The 27,641-nt window shown below is 52.3% G+C and overlaps 2 protein-coding genes and 1 long non-coding RNA gene across 3 annotated transcripts in view; 1 reads left to right on the top strand and 2 right to left on the bottom strand.

The window, feature by feature from the left end:
• Positions 1-8,104, bottom strand: part of LOC120861187 (transmembrane protease serine 6-like) — a 39,611-nt gene extending 31,507 nt beyond the window's left edge. Inside the window, exons 1-2 of the mRNA XM_040236839.1 lie at positions 7,976-8,104; positions 2,294-2,490 (exon numbers count right to left, since the gene is read on the bottom strand). Coding sequence (XP_040092773.1) covers positions 2,294-2,489 — 196 coding nt within the window. The 5' untranslated portion in view covers position 2,490; positions 7,976-8,104. The remainder of the gene's footprint in view (positions 1-2,293; positions 2,491-7,975) is intronic.
• Positions 8,105-8,291: 187 nt separating this feature from the next.
• LOC120861186 lies at positions 8,292-8,822 on the top strand. The gene is made up of 2 exons (XR_005720502.1): positions 8,292-8,367; positions 8,589-8,822. It is a non-coding gene; the product is annotated as an uncharacterized LOC120861186 (long non-coding RNA).
• Positions 8,823-23,523: 14,701 nt separating this feature from the next.
• Positions 23,524-27,641, bottom strand: part of LOC120861184 (interleukin-2 receptor subunit beta-like) — a 42,703-nt gene continuing 38,585 nt past the window's right edge. The window contains exon 9 of the mRNA XM_040236838.1: positions 23,524-26,372. Within this exon, the coding sequence (XP_040092772.1) occupies positions 25,617-26,372 (756 nt within the window). The 3' untranslated portion in view covers positions 23,524-25,616. The remainder of the gene's footprint in view (positions 26,373-27,641) is intronic.

The raw sequence follows: 27,641 nt of genomic DNA, 5'->3' as shown, positions 1-27,641 counted from the left end.
GCACTGTACCCTGGTGGATGGTGCCCCAGAGGAGAGAGGCGGGCATGGCTGGAGCCAGGCCACTGCATGGCACAGGGGTGGGATCCAGGCTGGGAGGACAGCAGGCTTTACAAGGCTTTTTGTTGGTTTGTTGGTTGGTTGGTTTGCTCCCCACCCCCTGATGCACCACACAGCATGTGGGATCTGGTTCTCTGACCAGGAATCGAACCTGCGCCCTCTGCATTGGGAGCCCAGAGTTTAACCACAGAACTATAAGCTGGCTTTAGATAAGGCAGGGCTGGTTCACCCATGTGGATGGTGGAGGGCAGAGCACATGGGTACAGCTGGGAGGACATCTATGGGGCTTCTCTTCTGAGTGGTTCCCTTTTCTCGTTGAAGCGGGAGGCAGAGTGGGTGGGGGATATGGGAGAGTTTGAGAAGAAAGCATAACACTGTGGCCCAGGAGAGCAGGAGAGGGAAAGGACCAGGGCAGTACAGCTGGGCAGCATGAAGGGCCCCGCTACCTGGATCTGAGTGGACCAGCCCAGGGCCCACTGGGCTTGGGAAGCCGGCCCTCACCCTATCCTCTCCTGGGCCACTGGGTCAGGCTGCCACTTATCCAGACATTTGCTCCTCACTTCAGGCTTATCCTGCTCCAGTGTAGCAGGCCTCTTGTCCATCTCCCCTTCCAGACCAGACAGGGCATGTCTGTGGTCCATCCTCTCCCCAGTGCCCAATATCCGGAGCACTGCCTGGCCCAGGATGGGAGAAACTATTCAAACATCTCCTAAAGTGCTCTTCTACTTGCATCCCTCTGGGGAGAGGGTTGCCTTCCCCCAGCTGGAAGGAGCTCTCACCCTCTGGGTCCTCAGCCCCATGGAGCATCCTGTGCCCCCAGTGGGGTGATTCACTCCAGAATTCTAACCAGGAGAAATCAGAAGCTGTGAAGACAATCGGCAGGTGAGTTCCCGTCCCACTGCCTGCCCACCCCCCCTCCCCCCCGCTGCCCCCAACCAGCCCCACTGCCGCAGCTTGGTGCTCTGAAGTTTTCCCTGAAGACTAATTATCCTGCAGCTTAAGGAGGCCTCAGCAGCCCTGTGCTATTTGGGACCCTGGCTTCCTGCCGGTTGTAAAATATACACAGCTTCCACTCTTCGCCCGCGTTGCTCGGTTTTGAGCAGAATCACAATCCATCTAGCATCATGGCAAGTGGGTAAGCGTCAGACCCAGGCTTCCTAACAGCTTCAACCCACGGGCTGGTTCTAGAACACCCCCTACCTCAACTCCCTTTGGAGTCGGGCGTAGGCTGCTCTCCCCAGTGGCTGCTCCAAAGTGGGTCCCCATTCCTTTCAGTGGACCTGAAATTCCACCAGGAGATGCAGTCAGTAAGAAAACCGTCTAACTTTCTCAGAGTGCATAATGGGAGATCTCCGATCTCTTGGGCAAGGTGGGCTGTCCCTGCCAGGGTTCTGTTGGGTCCCCCAGCTTGCTTTGTCCTAACACTTGGCAGACTTTATGCTGAGGGCAGTGTTGTCTCCAGAACCTGCACAAGGCTGGTGTATAGGAGGTGGTCAGTACTGAATGAATAAATGAATGATGGATGGACGAATGCACCCAGAATATAGGCTAGTTGCTCCTGGGGCCCCAACAGACTGACCGAGAGCTGTAACACCAGAGATGGAGGGCCTAAATTCAGGACATGGGGAGACACACCTGCTCCGGACATTCTTGCCCCCATTTCCCTCTGGGTTGAATTCCAGGTGCGCTCAGGCTGGGGTACAAAGCCATCGGCATGCATGGACACTGCCCTGGACACCTGAGTCCTGGGTGCCCCTCCCCTTCATCCCAACTCATGTTGGATCCTGGAGACTCAGAGATGATAGAGCCAAGGTCCTCCCCGCCCAGAAGAGCTCCCAGGTTGGACTCAAGTGAGCAGAAACACTAATTGGTGTCAGGCACCACCCGCACCACTGGGCCTCCTCCAACTGAGCCAGCTGGCTCCAAGCCCAGGGGCAACCCAGGAGCGCTGCGGGCAAGGGAGGCAGTGTGTACACTCCTTCAGCTTGTCAGTTTACAAGAACTGGAAAAGCGCTTCTTCCTCGGCTGCTGGGAGTTAGGGGCACTTGGCCCCAGAAAGGATTTTGCACTACCATCTTACAAGACAGGAAGGGAGACTCCAAGAGAAGTGCATGTCCAAGGTCACACAGTGAGTTTCCAGGTGTTGCTGAGCCTGGAATCCTGGTCTGTCCTGCTGTGCCCCTTCGACCACCCTAAGTCCTCCCCAGGTGCCTCTCCCAGGGGCCCATGCGGTTACCTAGGAAATACCAGAGCAGGACCCCCACTGAAGCCAACATGACCAGAGCCAGCCACAGGGGAACTAGGCGGAGGTAGTCTCGGACTTTTCTCTTCGTGTCCTTGGGGGCCGTGAACATCCCTTCCGGCTCTGCCTCTTCGCCATCACCTCCATCACCCTGCCCACCAGCCGCTTGGGGGGCCTTGGCCATGGGCATCCTGGCAAGGAAACAGATCAGGGTTAGACACAGCCTGGCATTTGCAAGGGAGCTTTTGCTGAATTCCAGCCTTGCAGAGAAGTAAGACAGCACCTCTGCCTTTTGGAGGAGCAGGATCATAATGCCAGGTACCAGTAATTGAAAGTGGGCCCTGAGCCAGCTCCCAAAGGCAGGAAGCCATGCCTCAGAATGGTTCACCCCGGGTGGCCAGCTGGAACCCCTACCTTTACATCTGGCATCAGAGGAGAGAAGGAAGTTTCACTACCTAAACCCCACCCCCAAGGCTGTAACCTCAGATGGAACTGGGGTACGTACATGGCATAAATGTTTCTATAAAACAAATCCTCCTGCCCTCAGGATTTCCTAGACTTGGCTTCTCTTCCATTCAGGGGATGCTTTTTCCTTGCTCCTCGTTCTCAACAGCAAAGCTTTCTACAACATTAATGCAATTCATTTGCTTGGCCCTCCCTGCCTAGAAGCCCTGAGTCAGCTCTGTGTTGAGCCAGGTTCTGCCTTCCAAGGAGCACCACCCTTCTTGTGTCCCCACTGTCCAAAGTATCTTAGGGGCAGAGGAAGGAGATAAAAACTAATATTCATGTAGTGTTTGCATAAGACAGTTCATAGATATCACTCCCTTTAATCCTCTGGTCTCTGGAATGTGAGGACCATTGTCTCCATGCATTCCTCTTCCTCAGGTCCTCTCTGTGTAGACACTCTACTTGTATTTTCTTCCTTAACCTCCAAATACCTTTCAAGGTTCTGCACCCATTGAACAGAAGAGGAGACTGAGACCTAGAATGTTTTAGCAACAACTCAGTCCAGGGATTTCCTGGCCTCATTTTTATCAGTGCAATATGAATGTCTGGTGCTGGCAACCAGCCCCATTTTGCAGATGGAAAAACTGAAGCCCAGAGTGGCTAAGCCACTCACAAAACGTTACGTAACAGATAAATGGGGTGTCTGACTCCAAGCCCTGGTGTCTGACTCCCTGATCTTTCCGCTACTCTGGGCCACTTCCTGGAAATGAGGTGTTAAATAACAAATCATGATGAAATAATACCTGAATGTCACCCCTCTGTGCCCCCAGGCCTGCAGCTGTCTCTCCTTCTAGACCCTCCGGGAAACTGCTGAGAGCTATTTGGCTTCTTGGGCAGGTTTTCCACAGTCCAGAGAGGGCCCTTCACTTGCCCACCCACCAGCAGAGCAAGGATTCCACACCTCTGAGAAATTAGCCTCTTCTTCCCACAACCCAAAGGCCATTGTACCTTTAAGATACATCCCCACATGTATGTGTGTGTGTGTGTGGTGGAGGGGTCCTTTGGGTTGTGTCTTGGGTTTTCACACAAAGGGTTTCTGAAAACAGGGCTCGTTTGTGATGCTTAAAGTTTCTCAGCCAAGAATGTCTGGCTCCAGGCACATGGATCTAACTGGCCTCCACGGATGCAAGGAAAGTAGGCGACTGCTGGTCATTCTCAACTGGGTATAGGACCCCCATCCACCAGAGGACTTCTTACACACGGGGCAGGCCCTGCTGGCTTTCATGGGGCTAGGACCATGGATGGTAAAGATCCTGCAATGAGTGGACAGCCCTGCCCACTGCTCAGAGTGTCCAAGTCCACCCCAGGTGAAAGTGGCTGCCCCCATGAGCTGAGTGGGGTGGCTAGAGCCAGGAGAGCTCTGTGATGGCCCAATTCCTTCCCTCTCTCGGCCCCAAGTCCACTCTCTCTGCCAGAGAGCCACATCCCTATTTTACTGAGTCTGGATCACCAAGGACCTACTGGGGACCCGGAGAGCACAGAGGTGACCAGGACTGACATTTATTTGAATTGTTTTTTCCAGTGTTTTAGTGATTTCCCTGGTGGCTCAGACAATAAAGAATCCATCTGCCGGTGCAGGAGAGGCAGGTTTGATCCCTGGATTGGGAATATGCCCTGGAGAAGGAAATGGCAACCCACTTCTTGCCTGGAAAATTCCATGGATAGAAGAGCCTGGTGGGTTACAGTCCATGGGGTTGCAAAGAGTCAGACATGACTGAGTGACTAACACTTTCACTTTCCAGTGTTTTATAAGCACTGTCTTGTGTAAGCCTTCTGCAGACTCTTAGAGACAGGGTCTGTTATCCATCCCCATTTTACAGATGAGAAAGTTGAGGCACAGAGAGATTGAGGAACTTGACTGAGATCCTGCGGTCAATGGCAGAGTCAGGCTGCAAACACATGCTATTTGTCTCCAGGATAATGCCCTCACCACCATGCTTTACTGCCTCACACATCATCAGGGTACAAGGGGAAACTGAGGCTCAGAGAAGGTCATAGATCTGATAGAGGAGGCACAGAGGTGTGTAGTCCCAGGCAGGATGCTCAGTAGGCACCCCCTTCCTCCCCCCATACCCCAAGCACTGCCTTCACTCCCTGGGTTTTGCCCCCCTTATAAATGACGCTCACATTCATCTGGGGGAACTCTGAGTATCACAGAAAATACCCTGTGTGAGACGCATGATCTGACACAGCCCAAATTGGGGCAGGTGAGGAATACACCTGGGCTCCCCATCACCTCCCACCCGGACTCCAGGGCAGCCTCCTAATGCCCTCTCTGTCTCCCATCTCTGCCTCTAGCACATCTTCCGTGTTGTCAGCAGAGAGCTCTCCTTGCCCACCTCCAACCATTCACCTGCTCAGAGTCCTCTCAAGGCCCCCAGCCACCTCCAAACCCCTAGCTGAGGCACCCAAGGCCCTCCATGGCCAGGCTGCTGCCTTCGCCCCCACAGCCCTCCTTTCGTCACACATGCCACCCTGCAGGACCACAAAGTGTGCCTTTGTACTGTCACATCCTCTGCCTAAAGGACGATGGGCCCCTAAATGCCAGCGCCAAGGTCACCTGCCCAGTGACAGGGCCCAAGGCCTTGGAGAGTGAGCCACTCTCTCCCCTAGGCAGCCCTTGGTCAAGATCAGCAATCTGCCTGGCTTTCAGCTTCGTTTCCTCTTCTCTACAAGAAAGACAAGTCTGTGCCTTATCCACTTCTGGATCCCCATAGAACCCAGCACAGGGCCTGCCACTTGAATGAATAGTTCATAAAAGAATGGGTGAGCAAAAACTGAATTAAATTAAAAAAAAAACCTTTAAAAAAAAAAAGACTGTATGAGTAGAGCCCCAGTTACCTAGATTCCCATTGCAGGGCTCTCGTTCACATCTTGCTGCCTCTGGGGAGCAGGACGTGTGAGGCTTGGAGCTGGGTCACGGAGGTGGTGCCAGTTTCTGGGGTCCAGGATTCAGTTATCAGGCCCCTCTATGCTTATTGAGCACCTGCTTGGTGTCAGGCTCTGTGCTGGGCACGGGGGTCACACTGGTGAATATAAGAGACCTCATTCCCAGCCTCCCGTCTTTTACTACTATTATATGGTGACTCTTCCATTGCTTTTAGGATCCAGTCACCAGAAAAGTCTGTGACTCTATCTCCCAACTGCTCCCAGGACCCAGCCCCTTCTTGGCACCTCTGTGGCTCCCACCACCATCCAGGTCAATGTCATCTATCACCTTGACTCCTACACCGGCCAGTCATCTGGCCACCTTCACCAGCCAGTTCCCACACAACCACCACAGTGGTCTTCACCACGCATCCTGCTCACAAGCCCCACCTAGAACAGAGCCCAAAGCCCTTGTCACAGCCCACCAGGGCCTCTGTGACATGGCTCTTGTGTACCTTTCTGTCCTCTCAGCTTAACACAGCTCCTGGCCAGACATTCACCAGATGGAGTACAGGCTACTTCAGGGCCTTTGCACTTGCTGTCCCTCTGCCAGAAATGCTTTTCCTTCAGTCTTGCCTCATGATCTGCTCCTTTACCTCCTTCAAGTCTTTGCTCCAATGTTAGCTCTTTACTGAGACCTTCCCTGACTGCTCCCCTCTCTTGGCTGCATCTTTCTTTATAGTTCTTTTCAGGACTGAAATTGCCTCATACGCTTCTATGTCCCTGGTAGTACTGGAACAGGGGCTTTATTCTATTTGCTCTGCATACCCTGCTCAGAGAGCAGAACATGGTTCCTTCCCGTGCAGCCAGGGTGCTGGGTGCACGTGTGGCCTGGCCAACTCTTTCTGCCTCCTTCCGCCCCTCTCCCACTTTACCCTTGTTGCATCCTAGTCACATTGGGCTTCCCTGTGATTGATTCTGAAAATGAAGATGGTAAAAAGCTTTTCCAGATCTAGGATTCCTAGCTAGCTCTTTGTGAAGAGTGTCACAGGATTGTGTCTTAAACCCTGAAAGTTCTTGCTCACCACCTGGCTTTCTTCCTTCTGTCTGGGCTGCCCGCCTCCTGACCTGGCCCTTTCACACCTCTGCTCAGCTCTTACATGCTCCTGGCAGCTCTCCCAGAGTGCCCTGGAGGGGTGGCTGCTCCTCTGAAGCACCCTGGGCTTCTCCCATCAATGCACAGTTCATCTTGGAGCATTCTCTGTGTCCCCCTCGACGGTGAGCCCCTGGAGGGAGGGACCGGAGGTACTCCAACTGCCACGGGGTCTGGGCCTTCTCCCCTGAACCTGGACACCAGTCCGGAACCTGCTCCTCACTCCCTCCGTCCCTTCTGGTCATTGCAGCTCCCCAGTCTGCCCACAGGAGGCTGAACTCGCTGGGGCCCCACGATTGCGACTCCTGTGTGCCAGCCCGAGCTGGACGCTGACACAATCAAGTTCTATTTCTGCCTCCAGCAGCCTTGTTTTCTCTACTTAATGGTTGGGGAAACCAAAGCACATATAGAGAGAAAAGGACTTACTCGGGTCACTCCATCAGGGCAGACAGAGCAGAGCGGGGCAGGGATTCTGATTTAGGACCTACTGGGGAGGCCATTCGGGCCTAGGGTTCACCCCCACCACGAGCTGGGCTGACTGAGTCCCCAAGTGTAGGGGAAGGGGTGAAAGTCCCTTCCACACACTCCCAAACTCACACACAGATGTACACCAACAGAAACGGGCTGAAGTACATGCATAGCTATCTGTGCTATACAAACGGCTGGGTACATGCTTGTGTACACACACACGCACACACACAGAGCTACATTCAGCTCTGAGCCTGCCGCCTGTTTTTGCAGTGGGGAGCTCTGTGCCTGTCTCCCCTACCAGAAACCCCAGGTGGAGTATCTGAATATGGAGGGGGCAGTTTGTCCAGCCCAGAATGAGAGTGGGGTCTTCAGCCTGGCAAACCAGGCCTCTCCCCTGCCCCGTGCCTGCCCCAGAGTCCACCAACCACAGCTGAGCCCTGGGCCTCCCAGACCCCAGAACCTGTAGCCCCTCCACTGCCCTGTGCCTCTCCCCAGGTCTACGGTCTCCTCACCTTCAGCTCACCCGGTCACTCTCTGGCCCATGAGGCCCAGCAGACCAGGTCTCAGAGCAGGGCAGTTGGCTGCTGCCCCAGGGAACCAGGCCCGACTCTCCAGGTGGACTCTGTCACTGGGTCATTCCTAGGTCCTGATCTCCTGTCTTGGAGGTCCCCGCTTACCTTTGGGAGTGGCGGGTGGGTGCCAGGCCTGCACACAGGCCTCAGAGCCTCTGTTTGTCCAGGCCAACCTCTCCCCACCCCCACCCAGCCAGCCTGGGATCAATGACCCACAGCCATGGCCGGGGTGTCTGGCCCTTGTCCCCTGTGGCCTGTGGCCCCAGGCTCCATGGGCTTCCTGCTGGGTGGGGGACAGCACTGTGACTGAGCCCAGGTAAACAGACCGGAGGCAGCCCAGGAGGCAGGAGGCAGGCAGCGCCCCGCCCCACTTCACCCCGCCCGTGGGCACCCGGGGAGGCTGGCAGGCAGGTATAGGAGATCCGAGCTCTCCCTCGAGGCCCGTTGCCTGGTGATGTTCCTGCCTGGCTACAGCCCCTGGTCCCCTGGAGCATGAGGTGGGGGTGGCTGAGGACTGGGGGCTGGGCAGGGGCCTGGGCAGTGCGGGCAGGGGCTCATGAGGGGCTCCCTACCTGGACAGGTGAGACCAGGGGAGTCAGTGGCTCCAAGAGAGCAAAGGAGGCAGGGCCCATGTGCTCCGGGGCAGGAGGGGAGAAGGTGGAGTCGGGGTGGGGTAGGATGCTATTTTCTGGTTAGCTGGAAGTTATTTGAATTGCAGCCTGATTCTGGAGAGCTGTGCTATCCACTTTGGTGGCCTCTGGGCACATGTGGCTCTTGATCCCCGCTGGGACATGGCCAGTCTGAAGTGAGATGTGCCACATGGGTAAGATACACACCAGGTACTGAAGACTGAGTGTGAAGAAAGTAAAATAGCTGAAGAAGAATTTTTTAGGTTCATCACATGTTGATAACTTAGCAATATGCAGTTAATAAAGTATATTATTAAAATTCATCTCACCTGATTAATTTTGCATTTTTTAATACGACTATAAGAGCATTGGAGTCACAAGTGTGGTAGTGAATGGAATGCAGCAGAGATGGTGGTTGGCTGTGGCCATGCTCCAAAGCACTTGTTGGGAGCCAGGGTTTTCTGGGTGTGTACAGGCTGTTGGCTACCTCCAGGCAGGAGAAGGACTGGCTTGGGCTCCAGCAGAGGGCACATGGAGGGGCTGGTTAGGGATTCTGGGTTGGGAATACCTTCCCTCACTTCTCCTATTCTTTAACCCTGCCCGAGTCCTAACCCCGACCTCAGCCTTGACTCCCCTCCATCGCCCCCAGCCCCAGGGCAATTTTCCTTCCTCCCTCCAGTCTCCCCTCCTCCTAGGCCTTGGTACCCCCCTCCCTGAAAACATTCCAAGAGAGAGGCACTTAGGATGGGAGCAAGGAGCATTGGGGTGTAGACACCCCAAGCACTGCCGCTGTCCTTCTCCAAAGTAGCCCAGGTCCCTGGACGAGGCAGGCTGGTAATGGGAGTCTTTTTTTCTAATTGGAGTATAGTTGCTTTACAATGTTGTGTTTCTACTGTTCAGCAAAGTGAGTCAGCTATACATAGACATGTATCTTCTCTTTTTTGGATTTCCTTCCCATTTAAGTCACTGCAGAGCACTGAGTAGAGTACCCTGTGCTATATAGTCGGTTCTCATTATCGCTTCTATGAAAAGTGAAAGTGAAAGTGAAAATCACTCAGTTGTGTCCAACTCTTTGCGACCCCATTGACTATAGGGTCCACAAAATTCTCCAGGCCAGAATACTGAAGTGGGCAGCTGTTCCCTTCTCCAAGGTATCTTCCCAACCTGGGGACTGAACCCAGGTTTCCCACATTGCAGGCAGATTCTTTACCAGCTGAGCCACCAAGGAAGCCCAAGAGTACTGGAGTCGGTAGCCTATCCCTTCACCAGCAGATCTTCCCAACCCAGAAGTGAACTGGGGTCTTCTGCATTGCAAGCAGATTCTTTACCAGCTGAGCCACCAGGGAATCCCTATCTCTCCTATACATAGTATGAATAGTGTATATACGTCAATCCCAATCTCTCGGTTCATCCCACCACCACCCTCTTCTCCCTGGGAGCTGGACAGTCTTTGAAAAGCAGATCTTGTGCAATCAGTCCTCTGTACTTGTCAGCACCGAGCCATCGATTGGTCACAGCCTGGGGGGAGGGGCTGACTTGGGCGGGGGGGGTGGGCAGCAGAGTGCCAAGGAAGGCATTTGAAAGCAGGGGCAGCGTGCCAACTCCCCAAGAGCTCAGAGAACTGTCGGCCGGGGCCGCCCACCACTGAGACAGGCTTCCCTCTGTCAACTGACGGACTTCCCTGGTGGTCCAGTGGTTAAGACTCCATACTCTTAGTGTAGGAGGTGCAGGTTCGATCCCTTGTAAGGGAAGATCCCTCATGCCTCGTCAGTTCAGTTCAGTTGCTCAGTTGTGTCCAGCTCTTTGCGATCCCATGAATCGCAGCACGCCAGGCCTCCCTGTCCATCACCAACTCCCAGAGTTCACTCAGACTCACGTCCATCGAGTCAGTGATGCCATCCAGCCATCTCATCCTTGGTCGTCCGCTTCTCCTCCTGCCCCCAATCCCTCCCAGCATCAGAGTCTTTTCCAATGAGTCAACTCTTCTCATGAGGTGGCCAGTACTGGAGTTTCAGCTTTAGCATCATTCCTTCCAAAGAAATCCCAGGGTTGATCTCCTTCAGAATGGACTGGTTGGATCTCCTTGCAGTCCAAGGGACTCTCAAGAGTCTTCTCCAACACCACAGTTCAAAAGCATCAATTCTTCAGCGCTCAGCCTTCTTCAAAATCCAACTCTCACATCCATACATGACCACAGGAAAAACCATAGCCTTGACTAGATGGAACTTAGTAGGCAAAGTAATGTCTCTGCTTTTGAATATGCTATTTAGGTTGGTCATAACTTTTCTTCCAAGGAGTAAGCGTCTTTTAATTTCATGGCTGCAGTCACCATCTGCAGTGATTTTGGAGCCCCCAAAATAAAGTTTGACACTGTTTCCCCATCTATTTCCCATGAAGTGATGGGACCGGATGCCATGATCTTCATTTTCTGAATGTTGAGCTTTAAGCTAGTAGTGCAGTCCAAAGAAAGAGAGAAACTTTGATTAAACCTCTGTCAATGGGGTAACAGTATGCCCCTTGTCCCTGAGCCAGTGAGACACACCCACCAACAAGGGACAAAGGCCTTACTGTTCCCTGAGAATCTGCATTTCACACTAACACTGGGTCCCCTTGGTCTCCAGGGGCAGAGAAGCTACCCAGAGGCCTGGCCCGTGAGGCTTGGAGGCTACGGGGCACAGCAGGCTGGACCCAGCAGGACAAGGAGAGACAGACTTCAGCATGTGCACCACACTCAGGCGGCAAAGATCAAGCTGGAGAACAGAGGACCTGGCCCGAATCTCATAGCCTCCAGCTGCTGTGACCTGGCAAGACATACCACCTCCCCGCACTGCCACCTTGTCACCTGTGGAATGGGGACAACAAAGCTGGGTTTTTGAAGGCAGAAAGAAGAAACTGGATGTGAATGGCAGATTCTGTGCCTGGTGCAGAAAGAAGAAACTGGATGTGAATGGCAGATTCTGTGCCTGGTGCACAGCTGCCTTTTGTTTTATTATTATTATTCTTTTGGCCATGCCATGTAGCATACGGAATCTTAGTTCCCCAGTCAGGGATCGAATCTGTGGTCTCTGCATTGGGAGCACAGAGTCTTAATCACTGGACCCCAGGGACATCCCTGGCTGCCTTTCTCTTAATCCAAGGTTAGGGAGGAGTCAGGGGCAGGGGCAGGCAGCCGCAAGCTCCCTCACCCTGCATCGCAGCCTTGTGATAAGGGCCCTCCAGGTCCTGATCAGTGCTGTGGGGAATACTCAGTGTGGGCCAGACCCTGCCCCTAGCACTTCTCGGATTACTTGACTTACTTCTCACAACCACCATTTAGTTGATACCATTTTTAGCCCCAATTTGCAGAAACTGAGGCCCTGGTGAAATCTGAACTCACAACTCATAGTTTATTTAATCAAACAGACATACATTAAGAGCCTACGAAGGGTCAGGCTGTCCTGGATGCTGGGAAAGGGACATGAAAGAGACACATCTGACGTCTTTTCAACAGAGCAGAACATTATACAGAAGTCCTTGGGTGGAAAGGAAAACAGGTGGACGTTAGCATTCCTTTTCACAAGACATTCTGAAGATGAGCTGACGCTCTGAGACAGAGGCCAGGGCGAGTCACAACCCTGACCTCAACCCTCGGTGCCTGCCAGCAGGACAGGTGCTTGACTTTCTGGAAGCACAGAGAAGGTGCCTGTGATGTGTTGATCTGTGAACCCCCAATTCATATATGGGACTCCCAGTAGCTCTAGGCGTGACCTTATTTACAAATAGAGTAGTCACAAATGTAATTAGTTTAGATGACAATCGCACTGGAGAAGGGCGGGTCCCTAATCAAAAATGACTAACGGCTTTATGAAAGGGGGAAATTTGGAGACGGATACACAGGGAGAATTCCATGAGAACATGAAGGCGGAGATCTGGGTGATGTTTCTACTGGCTGAGGTAAGCCGAAAGATCACTAGGAAACTACCAGAGAGCAGGGAAGAGGCACGGAATGGATTCTCCCTCACAGCTGCAGAAAGAACCAAGCCTGCTAACAGCCGGCTTGGACCTCTCACCTCCAGAACCGTGAGACATTACATTGCCATTGTTTAAGTTGCTCAGTTTTAGGACTTCCTGGTGGTCCAGTGGTTCCACTTAGCTTCCACTGCAGGGTCACGAATTTGATCCTAGGTTGGGGAACTAAGATCCCACATGCCATGGGGCATGGCCAAAAAATTGCTGCTCAGTTTGGGGTACTTTGTTACACAGCCCAAGCAAACTAACAGAAGGCGCTGGACAAATGCCACGACAACCATGTCTGTGCTGTGTGAACACAGCAGGTGCTCACGACTGGCCAGCAAAGAGGCTGAAGAGCCAAATATCTGCATTTTTAATGATGTCTTGAGCTCAGTCACGTTGGAGGAGGCTGAGGAAGCTGACCTTATCTGAACTTAGGAAAGCCCCGCAGCGAGGACTCCAACAGCCCAGAAGCAAATTGTGTCACAACACGCCTCTGAAATCATCCCTGCCCTATTCTCTCCACCCCTAGACTGTGAACCCCATGAAAACAAAGGGTTTGTCTGTCTTGTTGCATCTAGGATCCCAGCCTAGAACAGTGCCTGGCAAACAGGACAAGCCAACAATTGTTGAGTGAACAAGTAACAGTTCCTGTCTACTCCATGGATGGTAACCTCGTATTTTGAGTTTCGGGCCCCCAGCTGGAGCCCCAGTGATGCCTCAGGTTCAGGCTTGGGAGTGGGACTGCATGTCTCCACTCAGCAGAAGAGACCAAGGTCCTGAGAGAAGGGGGTGGCCCGCCCCCAGGATGCACAGCCTAGGGCAGGTGGAACGGATCTCTTTGATGGGAGGTATATCAGTTTCCTAGGTGGCCGTAACAAATTGGCTTAAACTGGATGACTTAAAATGACGGGGATATATTGTCTCATAATTCTGGAGGGGAGTCCACAATCCCACGTCAGTCCATTCTCTCTCTGAAGGAAGAAAGAACCCTCCCTTGCTTCTTCCTAGCTTCTGGTTGTCACCAACAATCCTTGTCATTTCTCGGCTTGGAGAAGCATCACTCTGATCTCTATCTTTATGGTCACGTGTTCTCTTCCTTGTATGTCTGTGTCTATGGATCCAAATTCCCTCTTGGTATAAGGACACCAGTTAGAGAAGAGCTGCTGCTGCTGCTGCTGCTAAGTCGCTTCAGTCGTGTCCGACTCTGTGTGACCCCAGAGATGGCAGCCCACCAGGCTCCCCCGTCCCCTCTAACCCAGGATGACCTCATGGTTGCCAGCTTACGTCTGCAAAGACCGCGTGTCCCAGATTCCTGGTGGACGTGGGTTCTATGGACACTGTTCAGTCCAGCACAGGGACTGACTGTCTCAGGGGGATGAGGCTGGGAAACATGAGAGCACTAACCCTCCTGGTCAGCCTGTCCTGTGGATCAGCAAGTCTCAGAGCTCAAGAAGGCTAGTGAGGGTAGAGCTGGGATATCCCTGGGGAAGGTTCCTGACTGGCTGAGCCAGCTCTGACACCCTCTGAGGAAGCACAGGGCTCACAGTTAAGGGCTGCGGTGAGGGGTGAAGGGCGGGCTCCAGGTGCCCCCGACAGATGCTGTCTAGACAGTGTCTGGAAAAAGGAGGCTCCTCTAGCCAAGGCAGTGTGTAATTGTTTCCCGGGACTGTCCTAACACGGAACTACCAGCGGGGTGGCTTAAAACAATAGAAACTCTTTCTCTCATAGATCTGGAAGCCTCAAGTCCAGGATCAAGGTACCCACAGGCACACACTCTCTCGCAAGCTCTCAGGGAGGCTCCTTCCTGCCTCTCCCAGCTTTGGCGGCTACTGGTACCCTTGCTTGGGTCGCGGCAGCATGACTTCAACCTCTGCCTCCCTTGCTGCATGGCCTTCTCCCTGTGTGTCTTTCTCAGTGTCTCTTCTCTTCCTTTAAGGACACCCATCATGTTGGATCCAGGCACGCGTAGCGACCTCATCTATTCACAGCTGCAAAAATTCCTAGATCCGAATAAGGTCACATCCAGAGCTACTAGAGTTTGGGATTTCCACATATCTTCTAGGGACACAGTTCAGCCTGTTACAGACAAGGTGAGAGGCTGGAAACAGGCTGGTTACTGACAACACCATGGACTGCTGTTCCAAAGACCCACGTTTCCCTGGGTCCTCACGTCACTTCCAAAGCCTGTTTTCTCTCTGAACTCCTAACCTCCTCACCATCTTCCCACACAGACACGGGTCCAACCTGCCCCCTTCTCCCTCCTGCAGGCTCTGGAGCTCCATGGAGGTGAGCAGTGGGGAGGAGACTACCTGCGCTGTACCCATCTTTCCCATTGCCTCAACCAAACCTTCAGAGGCTGCGCAGGCAGGGGTCCCTCTGTTACCTTTGTCCAATGCACCGCACACCTATAGGCACTAGCTCACTTCTTTAAACAGGTGTCAAGCACCTACATGGTGCTTGCTTATGCTGACCCCCAGGCCACAGAAACAAGCAAGGCTCAGTGTCTGCCCCTGAGGGATGCAGCCCACCCGGGGAGACAGTGGAACAGGTGAAGACCTCTGTCCTCACAACAGCAGATGGAGGACAGGGCCCTTGGTAGACTTAGAGACGCTCCTTAGTGCTTCCAGGAAGGGGAATCCTTTGGAAGCGGTTGCCGTGGAGCCAAACAGGAGCCCTCGCAGGAGTCATCATTTTGGTGGCCTGAGTTCCCTCACCTGCAGAGGGGTTCAAGTTCCTAAGTTCCTCCAGGATCCCGATAGAGGCCCTGAAACTCTGTGATTTTATGCTACTACTAACCAAACACAAGGCTGGCCTCATCCCCTAATTTAACAAATGGCCACTTGACCCCATTTTGCAGGTGAGAAAGTAGAGCTGAGAAAGCAGGTGTCATTTGCTCTTGGTCACACAGCAGGAAGTGCTGGGGTTCAGACCCAGGAACCCCTGACTTCAGAGCCCTCTGACTTCATCCCCTCTGGGTGTGTGTCCCTCCCCCCTTGCCACCCCTCTCCTGGCCCCCTCAGACCCTGGCCTTTGGCCTCTGTCTGCCAAGTGAGAACTCACAGGTCTCCAGCCTGCTCTTTCCCAGCCGGGTGGTCAGGGGAGTGGCTTCTGATCAGGGGTTTGAGGTTTGAGAGGCGCTGCCTCAGGCCAGGCCGCTGGGGACACAGAATGGAAACTTTTGATGCATCATTCAACCTGGCCTTCTCCACCGTGGGGTCCCAGCAGGAGGGGTTCCAGGCAGGGGGTTGGGGTGAATAGACTACCCAAAGTCACATGGCATGGCTGAAACACGGTTGGGGCTGAAAAGCAAATTACCCAGGTTCCCAGGCCTGTGCTCTTGCCAGCACTCTGACCCAAATTAAATGTTTAAAAATAAAATCAAAGGGCAATATCATTACTGAGCATGCAAGTTCTTAGGTAGAAATTTAAAAAAAATTTTCCAGGGCACACACACACGTGTGTGTATAGCCTCAAATATTGTTGCAGCCAGAGCTCCTCGCTACAGGCGGTTGAGAGTCTGACTCTTGCTCCTCCAGGGGAGCCCTGTTCAAGGTTGAAGGAACAGAAGGCTCTCCAAGGAGCCGCTTTCCTGCCGCCCTTAGAGGCAACCCCAGCACTGGCTCCGGCCTTGAACGGTGCCTCTCTTCTCCTTGAAGCTCCATGTCGTCAGGGCAGTTGCTCATGCTGGTGGGGCTGCATGAGGTCCTAATGCCTATGGGCTCTGTCCCATCGGCTGTCCTCACTGGTTTCTGATTTCTATGCAAGTCCACATTCTTGGAACCGCTATGTAACTGCCTCTCCCTCCCTTTGCTTCTTCCTCTCTCCCTCCCCTCACCCCTTAAGTCTACACATTCACTCAATGAACATCCTGTGGCAGGTGCTGGAATCCAGTGATGAACAGGGCATTCGGGATCAGGGCCCGCAAAGGCTCACAGTGGGACTCAGAGCACAGGGTGGGGAGGATGGAGCACCCAGCCCAGCCAAGGTCTGGAGGAAGTGACCTTTTACAGTAAATCCCAGAAGATGGCTTTTCTTTATTCCTCCCAAGAAGACACATTTTGCTTGGCTTGTTTGTGTTTTAATTTTTTTTTTTAAGTTAGTTGCCAATATTTAAAACTCAGGATACTATACTCTCCAGCTTCCCTTAAATGTTTCAAAGATCTGGGTCTGCCTCCCAACACAGCAACTGTCAGTGGTGGCTCCTCTGAGCAATTTCAATATGACACAGACCCCCACCACACCTAATTGTCTTCCACTGTCTGGGTTAAAAACACAAGTACTGAAGCCTAAAGCCTGGGTTCAAGTCCTGACTCTGACTCTTGTTAGCATAAGACCTGAGTTACAAGTTATTTGGTCTAGTTATGCCTTCGCTCTGTCATATAGAAAATGAGACAATAACTATAAGTGATGTGAAAACTGAAAGAAAGAACTGATGAGTGGAACTCAGAACAGTCCTGCACCTACTAAGTACTCACTGCATGTTGCTGTCATCATTTTCAGCACTGTTGCTGTGATCTGCCCCCCACAGCTTTCCCCAGCAGCATCTGCATCTGAGTTGGGATCCCAGCAGTAAAGGTTTCGTTGTTAGTCTCCTATTTGCATAAGTCACAAGCAACAGACTTTGCTGACTTACTCAGCTCCCAGATGGTTGCTTTGACCACTGCAGCTGGAGCTCTCCTGCACCGTTTTTACTAGAGTCACTGGACCCTTGGCCAGGGACACCCTCTCAAACACTGGGGTTGACCAACACCAAGCCCTGACCCAAGCGATCCCAATTCCCTGCAATCCAATGTCTACTTTGAACAGTGCCGTGCACACAGTAGAAGCTCAATAAATGCATCAGAATGAATGGGGAATGGGTTGCCTGCAGCAGACTGGGCTACCAGTCATGCCACATGAGATTTATCTAATTAGTATCTCCCCTGGGTACTTAACATTGAGTCAGGGGTTGGGGAGGAAAATTGCCAAGGCAAATTTTCTGGGTCATTTTTAGCCGAGTGAGTGGGGACTCCATCCAGAACAGACTGGTTGAGTCAGAAGAGAGCTTCAAGGTTAGACAGACTCCCCTCCCCCTGCACCTTTCACCCCAGTTTACAGTTGAAGAGACTGAGCCTCAAAGGGAATGAGTGGCTCAGAGCTGGGACAAAGGGGACAGACTGAATGCCCTTGACCCTGGACTAGGCTGGCAGCAGCTCACGTGGATGGATTTGAGAGGCGGGCTGCCTTTCTCACACCTCTGGAATCCCCCCGTTAGAGATTGATCCCTTGGGGCATTTGCATCCCCCTGAGGAGGGTCATGCCTTAAGCCATTATCCCCCTGAGACTTACCAGGTGCTTGGGGTAGATAGACACTGCAGTGGCATCCAGGTCAGCCCTGCCCCAAACAGCAGAGAGCATCTGAGAGGCTGCCCAGCAAGTCAGCTGCCTCCACACTTGCAGCCCTTGGGTTTTCCCTGGTCGCAGCCCTGTATCTGTCTGTCCTGTCTCCCCGAAGCCAGCTCATCTCTTTTAAGTACTTTGTATACACTCGCTTCCTTAACCCTGACAACAGTCCTGGTCCTTCCCTCTGCCTTTTACAGATGAGAACACGGAGGCACACAGAAGTTTAGGCACTTGCCCAAGGTCACGTCTGGTAAGTGGCAAAACCAGGATTTAATCCATGTCACCTGGGTCTAGAGTGAGGACTTTGCCCACCACACCCATTGTCCCAAAGGGGCTGTAGAAGCCTCAAGGCAGGCTGGACTGTGTTTCGTCCACTGCTGCATTCCCGGCTACTAGCACACACCATGCGCATAATAAGCCCTCAGTAAATACACACTGAGTGAATAACTGAATCTCTCAGAACACTTCCTCCAGGAGCCAACTTTGGTCAACTACAGTAACTCCCCTGTATCTAAAGTTTCAGTTGCCTGTGGTCAACCTCAGTTCAAAAATATGAAATGGGAAATTCCAGAAATCAACAACTCCTAAGTTTCAAATCATTTTCTATCTCAGCCGGGCCATGAATTACTCCTTTATCCAGCATATACTGCCGTTAGCCACTTAGTAGCCACCTTGGTTATCAGATGGACTGTCAAAGCAGTATCTCAGAGCAGTGGTCAAGTAACCCTTGTTTACTTAGTAATGGCCCTAAAGTTCAAGAGTAGTGATGCTGGCAATTCAGATATTCTCTTATTGTGCCTCATTCATTTATTAAAAAAAAAAAATTTTTTTTTAATGTTTTGGCCATACTATGCTCATATGGGATCTTAGTTCCCTGACCAAGGAACTGAACCCATGTCCCTTGTATTGGAAGGCAGAGTCTTAATCACTAGACCCCTGGGGAAGATCCCTGGGCCTCATTTATAAATTAAACTCTATCACAGGTATGTAGGTACAGTATAGGCAAAAACAGTATATATGGGATTAGGTTCTCCAGTATTCTTACCTGGAGAATCCCACAGACAGAGGAGCCTAGTGGGCTACAGTCCACGAGGTCTCAAAGAGTAGGACACAACTGAAGCAACTTAGCACACAGCACTATCCTTGGTTGGAGGCATCCACTGGGGGTCTGGACTGTGTCCCCCAGGGATAAGGGGAGACTGCTATCTGTGTATCTGAAACTAATGGGGCTGAACTACTCTTGTTAAAGACTTGTACAGAATTTTACCCTCCCTTCCCAAGCTAGGAGACTCCGGAGCTTTCCCAGGTCGGGTATTTCCGATAAAGGTTCTGATTGACAGCCCTCCAGAGCAGGAGGGTGTGACTCGTCCATCCTTTGCGGTCACGCCCTCCCCCAAGGGCTGGAGTCTCTGCCGACTGGGCAGCAGGCCGTCTTCCCTTCGTGGCTGGAGCTTGGCGAGCGGCCAGATGCATAGAGGACTGGAAACATATATCTCCCGCCAGCTCCTCCCTCCCCTCTGCATCCTGACTTCCTGGAATTGTAGACCGGGTACCTTTTCTCCCCACAGGCAACTCTCCCCCCATTCAGCACTTCCGGCCTTTCTTTCTCACAGCTCTGTCCGACAGCCTCCCTCCCGGGCGCTGTGATGGGATGTGTGTCATACCTGCGGTGGTGGAAAATGTCTCAGAGCCACCCAAGGGGATGTCCCGGGGCTGTCACAGGGGCCAGGCCCAGGCTGTTGGTGCTGAGCTCAAGTTTAATCAACAACCCAACCACCCTCCCCAACCCCAGTGACAAAGGCCAGGAGACAGCAAGCTGCAAGGGTGGGATCTGGGTTTCTAGTCATTCCCCAAGTCGAATTCACTGAGTGGCCTGGCACAGGGCACCCTCCTCTCAGGACTGCATGTCTGCATCTGTGATGCAGAACCTGGAATCTTGGTCATTCTTGTCATGCTGGGGTGCTGAGAGATTGTATGAGATCTTTGAGTGCACACACGTTAAAGCAGTAAAGAGCTAGCCCATGTGAGAGCTGAAGACTGCCTGAGTTCAAATCCTTGCTCTACTGTGTTCCAGTTGTGTCCTTGAGCAAGTCATTAATTACTCTGTGACTCTGTCTTCTCACCTGCCAAATGGATAAGAATAGTCCTTCCCTTGTGGCAATGTTGTAAAGATCAAGTGAGCTAGTAACACAATGCATTCAGAACAGAGTCTGATGCCTGCTAAGTGCTCAAAAAATGCCCCTTTGATGAGACCCTGAAGGATGGAGAACATTCCACTGTGGTCTCGACAGGTCCTTGTCCTTGCACCTGCCCCTCCCACACTGCCTGTTGATAAAATCCAAATTGCTAAGTGGTAGCTGCTGATATGTAAGAACAGTTTCTCCCTCTTCCAAGAACCACCCTCAAACAATTGTTTCCAATACAAGCTGAACTCCAGCGGAGCCCCTACTACAGCCCCGCGCAACAACATTCTGCCTTCCATCCCTGAGTCAGAAACTCCTTTATTGTCTTCTCGTGCCTGGTATTTCCAAAGGCTTGTGCTAGTGGGGCTCTAGCTGGTTTTCTCCCATAGCTGTTATTATCAGCTCTGTAACTCCAGAATCTAGCTCAGGATCTCTCTGGCCCATAGCACCAGAGATGGTTAAGAGAGGGATCTCAGGAGGGGCACAGTAGGAGGAAGTACTCAATCCAACTTGGAATGAATTAGAGGGTCTTCCAGAAGTGGGGATGCTTGAAGGTCCTGAGGGATGTGTAGGAGTCCAGGAGTGAATTGTTTGGGTGGTGGGTCTGCTTCAAACCCAGAGACCAGCATGTCCCAAAGCGAGTGAGTCAGTTGTGGCCCCTGTCCTCATCCCCACCCTCGAGCCCCAGCCCCCCACTCGTGAAGAGAAATACATGTAATCCCAGCCACCAGCCACATTCCGTGTGACACCTGAAACTACAGACTATCAGGGCCTGGAGAGCACTTAGAAATCATCCATCTGACTCCAGCCGCCATTCACAGACAGATGAATGAGCCATGAATCAGATGGGACCTGCATGGAGTCCCTAAGTTATTCATTATTACATTAATGCTTTCAGCTAATGTCCTGAAAACAACAGGGAGTTGTTGGGGGTTTAGGTGGGGATGTGGCATGATCCAGATGTGCCCATGATAAGATCACCCTGGAAGGGCTCAGAGGTGGAAGAATGGGGGGCAAGTGGAGGGGGACTGGTGGACCAGGAGGAAGCTGAGCAGGAACCTGAGTGAGAAGTGATGTTTCCAGGTCACAAGAATGGGATGGTTTCGATCACAATCACAATCATGGAATATAGGCTGCTTTTCTTTTTTAAACTGGTTACCAGGAAGCATCCAGTCCCATCATTTTATGGCAAATAGATGGAGGAAAAATGAAAACAGTGACAGACTTTATTTTCTTGGGCTCCAAAATCACTGTGGATGCTGACTTGCAGCCATGAAATTAAAAGACGCTTACTCCTTGGAAGAAAAGCTATAACAAACATAGACAGCATATTAAAGAGCAGAGACATCACTGCCAACAAAGGTCCATATAGTCAAAGTTATGGTTTTTCCTGTAGTTATGTATGGATGTGAGAGTTGAACCATAAAGAAGGCTGAGCATCAAAGAACTGATGCTTTCGAACTGGGGTGCTGGAGAAGACTCTTGAGAGTCGCTTGGACAGCAAGGAGATCAAACCAGTCAATCCTAAAGGAAATCAGTCCTGAATATTCATTGGAAGGACTGCTGCTGAAGCTGAAACTCCAACACTTTGGCCACCTGATGCAAAGAGCCAACTCATTGGAAAAGACATTGATGCTGGGAAAGATTGAGGGCAGGAGAAGGGGATGACAGAAGATGAGAGGGTTGGATGGCATCACTGACTCAATGAACATGTGTTTGACCAAACTCCAGGAGATGGTGAAGGACAGGGAAGCCTGGCATGCTGCAGTCCATGGGTTCATGAAGAGTCAGACATGACTGAGTGACTGAACGACAACAACAACCAGGAAGCTTAGAATGGAATTTTGCCTGTTTTTTTTTTTCCCACTAATATAATTGTCCCCTATGCAGCCCTGTATATACAAAAGGGCCCAAATCTCTGGCACCAAACGCACCAAGTTTGAATCCTGGATCCACCAACAGTCAGCTGCATTTCTTAACCTCCATAAGCCTCAGTGTCCTAATCTGCAAAATGTGGAGAATGTCGCCTGCCTCACAAGGTTCTTTTCAGATGATGAAATGCTGTTTGGAAAATGTCTGGCACTGTGTCTGGAACATAAAATATTAGCTGCCTTCCCACTTTTAAAGGTGCTTCTTGATCATTTTTAAAGTTATCTAGGATGTCAATAATTCGGAGGACAGTGGTAAGTGATTCATCCTAGCCATGAACTGTTTCGACAGTAATTTGCTTGATAACTGTGGACAGTGAAAGTTGCTTGGAGTGGGAATTGGTAGGTAGGGGGAGAGCAGAGGTATTGGGGGGTTAGGGAGGTGAAGGAGTAAATACAGCTCAAGACATTGGAGACCTGAGGGGCTGGAAGGCCCTTCTCACCTCTCCTCTCTGTTCTTTTATTCCCCAATCAGCCCTGGATGCTTCATACTTACTGCTCTGCACCTGACGGCTCTTTGAGACCCTAGGCTGCCTGGTCCCCAGCTGGCGCCTCTCCTCTCTCCTACAGTCTGACCCAAGCAAGCCTGTCTTTCCTTCATCTCTTCTGCCCCTGCCAGCTGCCCTCTCCTTACCCCGTCTCCCAAGACCCACACCCTACTGCACACAAAACGCACCACACTGTGGCTTCCAGCCCATCAGTCCATCTCCACTTGGTGTAAGGAAACTCCCTACTCTGCTCACTGCCAGCTCAGATCTCCTGTCAGACTGGGTAGAGACAGCTGGGTTCCCTGGATGTGCCTGCTCACAAGCCCTTCTCAGCTTTCCTCTCTCCATCATCTCAGCCTCAGTTTTACCTGCCAAGAAAATTGGAGTTGGGGACAATAACTTCTGTTATGGAAGAAACCTGAGGAGTTACCTGGTCTAGAGCTATCACCAGGTGCCAGCTATGATCAATTGGGACCTGCCTACAGAGTCTAAGACTGAGTCCAAGCACCAAAGAAAGGAGTGCTGTGGTCAGCTAGCAGTGTCTGCCAAGCACCAGTACTTTAGATATGGCTGATTAGCAATGTCTGCCCTGAGGGCAGCTTCATGAATGCCAAACATTGCTATTCATGATCTGGGCCAATTTTTCAGAATCAAGGACACTGAAAAAAATAAAATTATATTTTCAGGAGATCTGGGTTCGATTGCTGGGTTGGAAGATCTCCTGGAGAAGGCGACAGCTACTCACTCCAGTATTCTGGCCTGGAGAATTCTATGGACTACAGTCGATGGGGTCGCAAAGAGTTGGACACAACCGAGCAATTTTCACTTACATATTCAAGTGGAATATTTTCCCATAAGACCTTGTCAAATGGTGCCTGGACACAGAATAAGATAAATATGATTCCTTTTAGTGAAAAAGACATTCCATTTACAATCCTTCAGCATTTTCTCAAGAAAGAAGTCTCTGTTTGGTTTCCATATACCTTCATCATCTTCCCAACACTTGTTTATCTTCCCTTTAAAATAAGAGAGCAGACTTTCAGCAGGCAATAAACTGAAACATTCTGTTTTATCGTACTCACTTTGTGCTATTGCCTTTTATTTATACTGAACATTGGTTTTTCCATTTACAAAATCAACATAAAAATTTTTCCTTAAATAAAACTATTTAAACAAAAATTGAACTGATTTAAAGAAAAATATCAAGTAAACAATAACAAACATGATACACACATGTATCAGCATGCTGCTGATGAACTAATGGGTGGGCTTGCGTCAGGTGCCCAATCAACTGAAAGCAGGGCTTATAAATGCAGGCACTGCGCGCTTTCACACCTCAGCTGATAGCAGGAACACCCCGGTCTTCACCTCTGGGAGAATTCTTGTCATGACAAGTGTAATCAATGCCAGGGATAGAAGGACGAGAAGTGGACAGGTGGTGGGAGCACCAAGAAGGAAGGGGCTCGCCATGTGTGGTGGGGCAGGACTGCCATGTGAGGGGATGAGCCTCTTGCTGGGGCGGGCATGCCGGAACCTAGTGGACATGGACTGCCTGCCTCTCCAAGGCTTGACCTCAGAAACGTCAAAGTGCCAGGGGTGCCCCTGAGAGCTCGATGATATCCACCCTGCATGAAGGCAGCAAGGGCACAGGGAGACCAGGCATGGTGATGCCAGATAGGTTATTAATTCACCCAGGGACTATGATAGGATGTAAAGTCGACTCTGTCAAGGGCAGGGAATGGAACTGCCATCTGGAGGCAGTGTGCCAGCCTTTGAGCTGCAGAAAAGACCCCTCCAGTGGAAGGTGGAGCAAGAGGGGCCTGAGGGATGGCTCCTACGACAGCATCAGGACCCGCCATTTGGAGGGGTTTACTTTCCAGTGGCTTGCCATTGTGGAAAGATCCAGCCAGCGTCCACTTTGCTGGGCATTTGTGCACAGACGGGCCACAGCTGTAGGCAAGCATTCCGAGGTCACGAGAGATCCCAAAGGGGATGTGACAGAGACACTCTGTCCCACCACCCTGTGTCCCCGAGAGCCTGTCCCTCCAGCACTGAATCTCGAGTTTGGGCACATGAGAGGAGGCAGTGTTTCCCTGTAAGGGAAGCAGAACTGCCACCTGAAGGATAAGGGGAATTTGTCACCCAGATGAGGGAGGAGAGGGCCCCCCAGGAGCAGGAAATCACACGTACAAAGGTGTGGGGAAGTGAGGGAGTTCCGAGTGGTTCTGTAGGACTGTGTTGTTCAGTCGCTCAGTCATGTCCGACTCCTTGAGACCCCATGGACTGCAGCACACCAGGCTCTTCTGTCCTTCACTGTCTCCAGCAGTTTGCTCAGACTCATGTCCGTTGAGTCAGTGATGCCATCCCGCCATCTCATCCTCTGTCACCCCCTTCTCCTCCTGCCTTCAATCTTTCCCAGCATCAGGGTCTCTGAGTAGGACTGTTGGGAGGATTCTAGATGGGAATGTCCCAACATGATGCTGGAGGACCAATAGGTCAAGAAGTTGTACTGAGGGCATTGGTGAGTCATGGCAGGATTTTAAACCAGGAGCAGCACATGTATGCCCATTCGCTCTGACGTGTCCAACTCTTTGCAATCCCATGGACTGTAGCCCGCCAGGCTCCTCTGTCCATGGGATTTTCCAGGCAAGAATACTGGAGTCGGTTGCCATTTCCTTCTCTAGGAGGAGCAGCATAGCTCCATTTATGTTTTGGAAAGATTCTGCTGATTGTCCTGTGGTGGGTGGGTGGGAGGGGTGTGATCCAGGCAGAAAGCCCAGTGAGTAAGCCAGGGTGAAGACCACTGGAGAACCACAAACTCTCCCTGAAAAGTAGCTACAGAGCTGGAGAGGAGAAATGCTTCAGAGGTAAAACCACAGGACTCCACGACGAATGAGGGAGTGGGGGAATCAAAGGACCCCACCCCCAAAGTTCTTGGCTTGGGCAATAGGACCAGGGAGCAGCAACTGAGGTTTGGAAATCAACAGCTGAGTGTGCAGGACTGGGTGAGGCCCTCTGGGCAGAGATGTCCAGAGGTTGCTGGACACCGTGTCTCAGCAGCGGAAAAGCCTCACGGACAGAGTCCTCAAGCAGGCCTGGCGCAGCAGTGGACGGCCACCTGCCTCCCAGCTCTGGCTGTCTGTCTATACCAAGTAAGCTGGGTCCTGATCCTGGAGCTCTTGGAGGGATAGGTAGGCATCAGTGTTCAGGGTAAGGCAGACAGTGGGGGCCCTGACTTGGCCTTGCCCGGGAGGGCTGGACCAGGGGAAGTTGGTCCCCTCTCTTGGACTGGGGCCAGGTACCTTCTCTCTTGCTTCTCCTAGCTCATGCTCTGGGGGTGACTGAATATCCACCAGGTCAGGGGCTTCCAGAACAGGAGGCCCCAGCGGCTGGGGGATCCAGTCTCCAGGGATTCCCTCCTGTGGGCTGGAGGCCAGCCTCTCTTCACCAGCCCCAGTGCCCTGCTGGGCAGTGTTCAGGGGGCCTGGGCCACTGAGGAGACTCGGAGAGAAGAGCAGCAGGTCTTCTCCGGGGGGGAAGGTGCAGTAGGCATCGTCATCCCCTGGTGGAGTCGGCAGGGGTGGAAGGAGAGCTCCCTCAGGGGCCCTGGGCCCACCCTCATCAAGCTCCTCTGTGCAGGGGTCGTAAACGAAGTACACCTGGCAGGCCTCAATCTCCAGGGCATCTGGGAGGTGGAAGAAGAAGTAGCCTTGGTTGGTGAAGCAGCTGGTCACCGAGTGGCCGCTGGTCTCAGCTAAGGACAATGAGCCCTTGTCCTGCTGCAGCAGGAGCAGCTGTGTGGCCTTGGTGTCCCTGTCCAACACCTCCAGTGGGGAGATCTCGGGGTCCGGGCCACTGCGGCTGAAGGAGGACGAGGGGAAAGGTGAAGAGAGCCACTTCTGTGAAGAGAAAGGACAGTGGGAGGATGAGGGGGCCGTCTCTTCCAAACTCAGCAATAACCCCTAACTCCTTCTTCTTTAGCAGTAGACTCAGGGCTGCCGCCTCCGGGAAGCCCTCCTTGACTGCAAACCCACCCCCACCCCACCCCCACCCCACCCCCACCCCTGCTGCCCTGTCTCCCAAATGCACACACATGTACACACATACAAACTCGGCCCATTGGTTTGGGGAATGTTCCACATCAGTGGGTGTGCCTGCTTCCCAGCCTCAGCACAGATCTTTCTGGCTCACTAGGGGCCCATGGGATGTGTTGGGTCAATACCTGAATGCTTATTGAGCAGCTAGTAAGTGCTCTTGCCTGGAGAATCCCATGGACAGAGGAGCCTGGTAGGCTGCAGTCCATGGGGTTGCTAAGAGTCAGACACGACTGAGCGACTTCACTTTCACTTTTCACTTTCATGCACTGGAGAAGGAAATTTCAACCCATTCTAGTGTTCTTGCCTGGAGAATCCCAGGGATGGGGGAGCCTGGTGGGCTGCTGTCTCAGGGACCGCACAGAGTCGGACACGACTGAAGTGACTTAGCAGCAGCAGTATTGGGAAACTAGTGCTGCTCCAGGTCCCAGGGACATAGAGATGGGTGGAATCCTCAGACTGACTGGTGGGGACCAGTGTGAGTGTCTGAACCAACCAACCAACCACTGCCGAAGCAGAAAGAGCCCTGAGAGTACGTCACGACCACCATACGAATGCCCAGAGAGAGCCCGTGTCCTGGCCCAAATCACACAGCCAGCAGGTAGAAAAGCCGGGCTTCATGTTCCCCACGCACACTGCCACGGAACCATCTCCAGCTGGGAGCTAGTGGTCCCGCCCCCTGCCTCCCACACACTCCACCCACTGAGAGAGGCAAGCACCCATCAGAGGCAAGCACTTCTCAGTTGCTCTGGAGTGTGGAGAGCCCTGGCAAGGAGCAGGGAGACCCACTTCCAGCCCTGGCCCTGGCACTCACGAGCTGTGTGACCCTGGGCAGGTGACTGCACCTCTTGAGCCTCAGTTCAGTAATAGCTAGTGCCTCTTTCCTGACTGCCTCACTATGGCCCAGCAAAGAGATGTTAAAGAAGAAAATGAGGATGGAAACACTTGGCACAGGTAGCATGCACATGGCCAGCAGAGGTGTAGGGGACAATACCCCCCTGAGGACAGGGTGATGGGGCAGGAGGGTGCACTTGAGAACCCCAACAGCCTTCTGTCCTGGGAGCCTTCTGCAGC

Source organism: Oryx dammah, unplaced genomic scaffold, assembly GCF_014754425.2.
Source record: "Oryx dammah isolate SB20612 unplaced genomic scaffold, SCBI_Odam_1.1 HiC_scaffold_11229, whole genome shotgun sequence".
NCBI classification, from domain to species: domain Eukaryota; kingdom Metazoa; phylum Chordata; class Mammalia; order Artiodactyla; family Bovidae; genus Oryx; species Oryx dammah.
The sequence above is the reverse complement of the archived record's forward strand: the minus strand, read 5'-3'. Positions and strand labels throughout refer to the sequence as shown.